Genomic DNA, 10,774 nt, shown 5'->3' on the forward strand with positions numbered 1-10,774 from the left:
GTCTCTCGTTGAATCATTTATCAATTTGTTTGTTTTTGCTCTTTAAATTAGAGAAATAATAATTTAAATTATCATCATTAGCATAATTTTCATTATTGTTATAATAACTGTCATTGATATCAGCATCAGTAACAGCACCATCACCATTGACATAATTACCATCAACATATGAGTAAAATGAAGAAAAAGGAGAAGCAACAGAGGAAGAGGAGGTAAAGACAATTTCTTAAAGGCGTGAGAGCGAGTTATGGGCGTGCAGAAGAGTCGATTCATGGGCGGCTTGAAGATTGGGTGGTCAGGAGCATGGGCGTGGAGGAGAACGAGGGAGAATTAGTGATATGAAAAAGCTATGCCTTGAGTGAGCAGAGAGTATAGGCATCATGGGAGCATAGATAGGGTAGGGGTTGGGGGTGAGAGAATAGTCCACTGAGAGGAGAAGTAGACTGGAGTAGGTATATATGGAAAATCTATCTATCAAAGAGGATATGGGTTGGGTGGAGCATGGGCAGGAGTATATGGGTAAAGCATGGGAAGGTTGTGTGTGCAATTTTGTCTAAAGGGAGGTCAAGGGTGAAGGAATGGTCGGAGGGAGGGAGAGTGGGCGAGGGGCGAGCATGGGGAGAAACAGCGCTTTCAAGAGCGGAGCATGGGCGGGTGGGCGACCAATGATTACGCTGTTGGAATATGGGCGACGAGGGTGGAGCATGGGCGAGCGAGGGTGGAGCATGGGCGGGCGAGGGTGCAGCACGGGCGGGAGGGCGGGCGAGGGTGGAGCATGGGCGGCGCGCAGTGCGAGCTGCGAGAGGGAGGCAGAGAGGGCAAGCGGCGGCGCTCCCTCAGTCAGCCGGTGGCGTCTCCTCCCTCTATCGCGCGCCGCTGCTGCCAACTCGCCTCTGTCGCTGCTGCTGCTGCTCTTGTGACTCCCGCTGTTGCTGTTGCTGCCCCATTGCTGCTCAGCCGCTACTGCTGCTCTCACCCGAATCTGTTGCTAACCCAGAGCGCTTGCACTCGCTCCTCATCTCACTCTGCTGACTTCACTGATCGTCTCCTGCTCTCTTATCTGCTGCTAAACTACCACATGTGGAGTCGAGGAACCGCGAGACTTTTTCCCCTCGGCGGAAAGATGACACTGCTGTCATAGGTCAGCTCGCCCAAGCGGCTGACAGGCTACAGTACGTCTTCACAACCTCGTCTCCTCAACATCCTTTTCTTCACTCAACCTCGAGCGCTGTGCCTGTGAGGTTGCTCTATTTTGTGACAGTGCGAAAGACTAATTTTCATATCATTTTCCTTCAGTTCCTTTTCTTTATCTCCCCGTTGTGATACCCAAAAATGCAAAACACAAACAAAACGCTCCTAGAAAGGAGAGGTGTTCCGAGCCCGCTCCGACCCGCTTCCTAAGGAAGTCGCGTCGAGGCCCTGTGGTTATCGTCGTGGCGGTCCCTCAAGTACTGCCGACTGCGTGTAATGAGCATCTGATCCAGCTCCACGCACCAGTGATAAGTGCGAGCGTGAGTACACAAGTGTGGGAGAAGAGCAGCACATGTGTTGGGTCGCAGGAGGGGGCAGACTGCGGTGTGACGCCCAGGCTCGCTCATCCGACTCAATTACAAGGCAACCAGCACGAGGTGACGAGCGTGAGGTGACATGCCTTGCTTCCAGCCTGTTGGTCGTGACGTCGCCCAACCGCACCGCCGGAGGAAGTCATGTTGGCATCTCTGTGGTTGCTTCGCTGGTGCGAGTGATTGCGAGTGGAAGTTCATTTACTTCATCCACGTCTCGGTCTATGATGGTGTATTAAAGTGTACATGAATATAGTTTTTGCACTGGACGATTTTCTTGTAGCTGGACTGCAAGATCGTTCTGAAAAAAAAAAAAACTTATATTTTTGTGTTTTCTTACCGTGAGACATTTGTATGAAGAGGAATAGTGATAATTATTTTAAAAAACGAGACGTGTAACCTCCCACGAATATCTACAGATATTAGTAATATCGAGAAAGGAAACCACTTTCCTTTGTTTCCGATTGCATCATCGGTGAGCCGACAGCTGAACATTGTTTCAGTTGACATTAAAGAGCAGTAGTAAATCGGTGTGATAGTGTCCTTTAGGGAGTAGAAGTGCTTTAGAAAATACAAAACTGAAGTGTTGTGTGGTGTAGATTAATTAAATAGTTTGAGAAAGTCAAAATAGAACTCCGAAAAATAGTGTAAATCCAAAGTTGAACTTATAGCAGGTATTTGGTGTTAGTAAAATAGTCATAGAACATAATATTCAGAAACAGAAACGATTAGGGCTACCTATGTGATGTAAGTCGTAGCAGCCTAGATATTAACATTAGATGGCTTTTATTTATGATAAATGAGAGATGCACTCAGAAAATAAGTAAGTGTTGAGTTTCTCTGGAATCGAAATGTGGCATATTTAGTAGAATCCCTGTGCGCTTTTTATCGATAGATTGCGTAATATTGTCGTTCAGAAGTTGTTCAAAGGATGCTAACAAGTTAGCTGTTAATAGATTATAAGTAGCTGTACCCTATTGTATAATCAGTGTCAGAAATCAGTGACGTCTTTAGAGTAATATAAGAAAACCCTTTGTTCGTTTTCATGAAAATAACTGGGCTCAATAAAAAGTGCAGTTGTTGACAAAGATCTATTTCTTTCTTCTGAAAAGAAATAATTGAATATCTCATGCTTTCCACCTGTCAAGTGAAGTCCAAGCAGAATAAGGAGTAATTTCTGAGGTTCTCGTGATAACCGATATTACAACGAAATACAAAAGGGCAAACTAATTTGTTGTTTTTTTTCGTTTTATTTTTCTCTATTTTTACGGTTCGGTTTACATCTGGCGTATCCTCTTGCCCCATAAAGATACGTATCCTTTCGCCGTGACCATCTGCACAGAGGACTGCGCCAAAGGGTGATGCTGTTCAGAGGGCCTTGGGTGGTGCGCCGCCAACGCCTCCTCCTGCCACGCCTACTGACCTCAGCATCTTAACGCCTGCTAGACCTCTGCCTTCATCATGCTTCAGGTGCCCGAGATTCGAGCGCCTGACGAGGAGGCGGATGAGGACGATAAAACCTCCTCCTCCGGGCCTCTGAGCCTCTCCTCTCCGGCGATCTCTGTGCCCGCCGTGTCCCTCCACGTACCTTCGGATGACTCTTCTCCCGCCGGCGATGACCCCTGCGTCACCCTGCAAGTGCCTTGCATGGGGGACATGCCTCCGGGCCGTTTGGAGCCACCGCGGTCTCTCCACCTCTCGCTCCCGCCCTTCCCTCAGCCCAACATCCCCAGCCTTCTGCAGGTGCCTGGATTCCACGGTCCTCGGAGGAGACACTCCTGGATATGCGGGTATGTTGCGCGGAGTCAGGGCAGGCATGAACAGACAAAGCTTGCATGTTACGCGATAGGCAGTACAGGCGAAAATAAACAAACTTGCATAATCGCTAAACATGTGTAGGACAGTATGCAATACAGATTAATAAGCAAGCTTGAGAGTTTTATGATATGTCACACAAGTATATAGGATGATAGACAACAAGCACATGGAGGAATAAACATGTTTGACACACGATTCATAACACGCACGGGAAAAAATATACATCAGAGGATACAAAATGAGCAAAAACACAGATAAATGTTAGATAATATGCTACACAGACGCATGATATGGACATTAGACTAATACATATGTTAAATACGCATGGCAATAGTGTTACTGTGATACGAAATAAGCTGAAGTAGTTTAAGCACAAATGTGTTATTTTACATATCAGGGTCTTATATAATGGCTTCGTTGTTCCTACCTATTGAACGATGTTAGTAAGTGATTATTTTCTTATCTTTCTCATTAGACTTCTTACGGCTTATCTTCTGATAACAGGTCTGAAATACGGAGAATGAGTAATTTAGTAAGATACCTTCTCGAATCAAAGCCTTAAGATTTTTTTTTCGGTAATTAGACATATACAATAGATTTGAGTGTTGTAACTTTACATTGATAATGGCAACATAACGTTCATTACGCAACAGTGACTCTGAATAACGTTCATTTCTCATTTTGACAAAAAAAAAGGTTATTTCTATATTTTAGATAGACGAGTACATCTGGTATGCTAATTTCATAGTCAGTGGTTTGCTCACCCACTCATGCAGCTCAATTCCTGTGTACGTTTGTTCGTGGCAAAGTTTGTAAAATTTATGCCCATGGGTGGTTTGAACTATAAAAAATATCATTAAAGTTATTGCTGCGAATGAAAACGAAGCAAAAACAAAACAAAATCAAAACAAAACAAAAACAAAAAAGTAAGAAGGCAGGATCAACTGAGTCCGTTAGTTCAGCAATTTCAAAGAGAGATTAGATAACTTTATCGATCTGAATTTCGTAAAGAACACATGTTTCCCGTCATCGTAGAGTAGAGTTCATAGTTTGCTAATATGTATTTGTAATGTCACAGTTCACATAAATTTACTGCTGAATAAGTATACTTAGTATTCATGAAACCAAACGTTAAAGGAACGCAATCGCGCGCGCGCACGCTTGCGTATCTGTGTGTGCGCGTGTGTGTGTGTGTGCGTGTGTGTGTGTGTGTGTGTGTGTGTGTGTGTGTGTGTGTGTGTGTGCGTACATTATGAATATATATACAGATATACACACACATACACATACACACGCATATATATATGTGTGTGTGTGTGTGTGTGTGTGTGATGTTACACACACACACACACACATATATATATATGTGTATATATATTTATTTATACATATATTTTTATATCTAGCCATATAGATAGATGTTTGTGTGTGTGTGTGTGAGTTATGTATATACATGTTTGTATACATATATTTTTCTCTCTAGCCACCTATCTACCTACCTATCTATCTGTCAATCTATATATCTGTCTATCTATCTATCTATATATCTATATATATAGATATAAATTATATATATATGTATGTATGTATATATATATATATATATATATTATATATATATAGGCATATATATCTGTGTGTGTGTCTGTAGTTTTACACACACATATATATCTGTATATGTATATATATATAGATAGATAGATATAGATATATGTGTTACACACGCACACATATGTATATATATGTAATATTTATATATATACATATACACTCATGCATTTATAAATAGATGTGTATATATATAAATGTATATGTATATATAAATGTATGTGTATATATGTGTACATGTATGTATATTCATATATACATATGTATATATATACACATAAATATGTTTATACATAGATATTTATATATATATATAAATAAATGTGTGTATATATACACACATACATATAAATATATAAATATATATATACAAGTATATATAAATAACACATACATACATATATATATATATATATATATATAGATATATGTATATATATATACAAGTATATATAAATAACACATATATACATATATATATATATATATATGTACATATATATACAATATAAATACTCATGTATGTGGGTGTATGTGGATATGTGGCTTCATATGTATATATATAAGTATATATGTATATACATATGTATGTATGTATATATATATGCATATATGAATATACATACATATACAATATATACACATACTCATGTATGTGGATGTGTGCGGATGTTTAGCTGTGTGTATATATATATATATATATATATATATATATATATATATTTCTATGTATATATATATTGCATATTTCTAAATATTTATATATTTGTTTTTACATAAACATACATATATGTATATATATATATTTATATATGTATATATATGTGTATACATGTATATACATATATATATACATATATACACATATATATATATATACAAATATATATAAATATATATATATATATATATATATATATATATATACACACATGTACAAGTGTGTGTGTGTATTTATTTACATATCTTTATTTTTATATATATATATATATATATATACATGTATCTATATATGTTTATATATTCTTACTTATGTATATGTATATATATTCTTACTTATGTATATGTATATATATATACTATATATATGTTTGTATATAAATATTATGTATATCTATAAATATACATATATGTATATATTTATGTTTATATGTAAATGTTTGTATATATATGTATATATATAAAATTGCGTATTTATTGTGTACATACAGACGCAATTTCGTTATATATATGTATATATACATATATTTGTATGTTTTTTTATATTTATATATATATGTGTGTATTTATGTCTATATATGTATGCATATTTATGTATATATATGTATATATGTATATATATGTATATATATGTATATGTGTATATACACACACTCACATACATATGTGTATATATATTTATATACATATATTCACACAGGTACACACACACACACACACATATATATATGTGTGTGTGTGTGTATGTGAGTTTGTATGTATGTGTGTATCTATTTATCTATCTATAAATATATGTGTATGAACATATATATATATTTATGTATGTATGTATGTATATACGATTTATATATATATATATATATATATATATATATATGTGTGTGTAAATATATGTATATATATGCATACACATATATGTGTGTGTGTATGTATTTATATTTACACACACACACATACATTCATATGTCATATACACACATTCATATGCATTTATAGATGAGTGTGTATGTGTTTGGCCCATACCATTCTCTCTGTATGTGTATTTCTCTTTGTATGTGTCTCTAGGTTAAGTATGTACGAATGGATGGATAAATGGATTGATTTTTTTGTTTCATCTGTTAACCTGGGAACGTACCACCTTTGTAATGCAATAAAGAAAATCAGCTGAGCAAAATATGATCCGTGGATAATATATTTATTTTTGTGTATTGAGGAACATGGAAACCAGCTGTTATATTTTGGTTTCCTTTATGTTTTAAATTCTGATTCTGTGATTTTCCGTTAAGGATTTTTTAGATTGAGAAAAAATATATTTATATATGCAATCAAACTGTTTAGTTTAAGGAATGGCAATTAGATTCTTTTTAAACATTCTTACCTAGCAAGGACTAGGCGCATATTGTTTATTTAGATGTACCAGTTTCATTACAGTCAAAGTTAACGGTTCGGCTTGGAATCAGTTTCATACCACAACGACCGAAGTATTAATCATACCCCTTAGTTCAGCACACTTGACAAGTAGTATTAATGAAAACTATCTCCTATAAAAATGTTCACTACTAAAATGCTTTTAAGTAGCTTGTTTTATAACGAAGCCTCATCAAACACACTTTGATGCTCATATATTGTTAAATAAAACTACCGTTTGTTGCCACATATTGATATTAAAGTAATTTAGGCCTCCATGTTTATCATATGCTTGAGAGCTGCAAACATATTTCCATATATATAAGAATTGTAATACGCAAGCAGTAAATATATGCATGAATACCGCGGGACAAAGTGAGCATTTGCATATGGTATTTTTTGTACAATTCAGTTGTTATGATCCGCAGAGTGTTGTCCATTAAACAAAGATGTATATACTTTCATTCAGTGGAGAATAATAAACCCAAAAATGTTATTAGAATATGAAATAACTTTCGAATCTTATATTTACGCCAGAAAATATCATCATAAATTTCAAAAGATATTTTGTGTTGGTTGCACAAAAGAAAAGACGTCGATAGTAACTTCCAATTGACACTCTTCAATACTGGAAAGAGAAATGCGATATGTGATACATTGTTTTGAAAAAGACAGAGGAGAAAGATAAATAAATAGCTAGAGAGAAAGAGAGTGAGAGTGAGAGTGAGAGAGAGAGCGAAAATAGACAACATTCAAATAAATAAACTCATAAGCTATGCATATAAAAGAGAAAAATATATTGATAGTATGTCTTCCCCATGTTTCAACATAGCCATGCTATCACTGTGATAATGGACTGGATCTTGTGCTGTGCTGTTGGTATAGACAGTTTCGGTAAAGGTGATGTCTGCAAACGTCATACTCCATTAAACACTGTCCCTCGTTTCCCCCTCTGTGTTCTTTGGCAACATCCCCTCTTTGTAATATCATTATGAACCAGAATATAAAGGGATGATGTGTTGTTACATGCAGACAGAGAGGGGAGCCTTTCACATGACATGGGGAACAGGAAAATCATTAACCTACGAGTAAATTAGAAAAATATAGAAAAGAATAATAAAAAAAGAACGAAAATGTTGGAGTAAACCTATCTTAAAGGAGAAAATTAGCCTGTAAATATATCCCCCTAAAAAAATAATAACAATATTAAAAGGATACGGTAGGGCAAATTAACGATTTACATCTAAAAGTGACTTTGAATTTGTATTAGATATACTACACGTAATTTCAAAATCACATACTGTTAAGTTCAAAGGGAACAAGGCTCCTGAAGAGAAGAAAAAAAAAAAAACGTGTTCAATTTTGACTAATTAAGCTACATGCAAACTATTAAACAACTTGATAGAAATATTAATTAGGTGTCACTAATGATGATCAAAGCTTCGGGAATTTAACATTCAGGGCATCAATTGATAAAATGCCAAAACGATTCGCATAAAGTTTTTAATATATATTTTTTACTGATGCACATAATATACCCTTGTATAATGTCTTGTCTAATAATTCCGATTCAGTTCTAATTCAGTGTTGATGATACGATACCAATGTTGATAATTATAATGTGAAGCTAGAAGCAGTTTTTGAAATAATAATAACCACAGCTAAAACTGGGATGATTCATTCTCACACACACACACGCGCGCTCGCGCACATGCGCGTGATATATGTATATATATGAATATCAGAGTGTGTGTGTGTATGTGTCAGTGTCCGCGTAAAGAGGAAAAGAGAGAGAGAGAGAGAAGGGGGGGGGGGTGATAACCATACAGACAGCGACAATGAGACAGCCTGGCAAGTCTTTGTATGCACGGAACGTAAATTGCTTTGGTGCCAACCGTAGTTGAAAAGTATTTTGTTTGATCGCCATTTGATTGATAGGAGCCAATTAAAATTCATATCACCATAACTTTAATAAAGCCATACCTCGTTAATAAAAAACTTACACAGTAAAAATATTAAGCCCCATATACGGATGGTTACCCATGAGAGGATAAAACAAACATTTTAATTGAATAATTTAGCGTTCTAATAACAGCTGAGAGGTTATAAGGAAATTCCTCTTAAAAAGCATGTAATAAAATTGTATTTTATAATCACTTTTTATGTTTTCTTTTACTGTGATGTATATTGATTTTATGTAATGGCATCAAGTAATGAAGAATTGTTATTGATACCTTCACCGAGATTATCAGTTGTACTACTATTGGTATTTATATAGCTGTTCATACTAGTGTTGTCATGAGCTCCATTATTATTTTTCGCCGTCTTACTTTCATTATCATTGTTGCTATTATCATTATTGGTGTATATTATTATTATTATTATTATTATTATTATTGTTGTTGCACATGTCATCATCATCAACATCATCACCATCACTATCACCATCAACATCAACATCAACATCATTATCATCATCATCGCCATCCTCACATCATCATTTGACGCGAATAGATAATTCCCCCTTTCTTTATGTGGACCAAGTGCTAATGCAACTTATCCTTAATGTTGGTCCTGTACGCTGTTTACCACTTAAGTTTATATATATATATATATATATATATATATAAATATATGTATATGTATATGTATATGTATATGAACACACACACACCACACACACACTCGTGTACACACCCATACACGCACGCACGTATACACACACACACACACACACACACACACACACACACACACACACACACACACACACACACATATATACACACACACACACTCACACATACATACATATATATGTATATATGTATGTATGTGTATATATATATTCATATATATGCGTATGTGTATATATGTATATATGCATATATGTATGTGTATACACACACACACACACACACACACATATATATATATATATGCATATGTATATATATACACGTGTATATATACATATATACATGTTTATACACATGAATACACACACACACACACACACACACACATGTGCATATGAGAGTAGTACCTATTACCAGGAAATCCATCATCACTAAAAAGACTGTGAGCATGACCTTGCCTGCCGGAGGTGTGACATGGGCCTTCTTGGGTGACGGGGGGAGGGGGGGGGGCAAAATGCCTCCATTATTTTGACTGGGCCTTAGTTTCTGGATCATAGTGATGGACCTAAGTTTCATCCTGTGTAATTAATCTGTCAAAAAGTCCTCCTTCATGACTAAAAGAGCCTAGGAACAATGGACCCGCCCCTGCTTCTGAGAAGGTGCGAGTAGCCTGGAAACCCACTGAGCAGACAAGTTTTGCATAGGCAGATGGTCATGAATGATCTTGTCCACGGATGCAACACTAATCTTGACATCTTGGGCTAACTGACGAAAAGAAATACAGTAATAGATGATGTCCTTATCAATGGCAGACTGGGGTCGCCCTGGGATAGGAGCCGTTTCCGCAGATCTACCACACCTGAACTGGCGATGCCAATGTATAACAACGCCATATGATGGAGCATCCTCCCCATATTTTTAAAAATTTCATCGAAGGTCTCTTGTGGTTCCATTTTCACACCTTCGCCGCTTCAACAGAAAACATAATACGATTTGAGGACTAGAAATCAACACATGACC

At 36.1% G+C, this 10,774-nt stretch overlaps 1 protein-coding gene across 1 annotated transcript; it reads left to right on the top strand.

Moving 5' to 3' along the window:
• Positions 1-812: 812 nt before the first annotated feature.
• LOC125025197 lies at positions 813-10,458 on the top strand. The gene is made up of 4 exons (XM_047613173.1): positions 813-1,511; positions 2,872-3,352; positions 7,948-8,009; positions 10,376-10,458. The coding sequence occupies exons 2-4, from the start codon at positions 3,024-3,026 to the stop codon at positions 10,456-10,458; spliced, it is 474 nt and encodes a 157-aa protein (XP_047469129.1). The 5' UTR covers positions 813-1,511; positions 2,872-3,023.
• The last annotated feature ends 316 nt before the right edge of the window (positions 10,459-10,774 follow it).

Source organism: Penaeus chinensis, chromosome 4 (assembly GCF_019202785.1).
Source record: "Penaeus chinensis breed Huanghai No. 1 chromosome 4, ASM1920278v2, whole genome shotgun sequence".
NCBI classification, from domain to species: domain Eukaryota; kingdom Metazoa; phylum Arthropoda; class Malacostraca; order Decapoda; family Penaeidae; genus Penaeus; species Penaeus chinensis.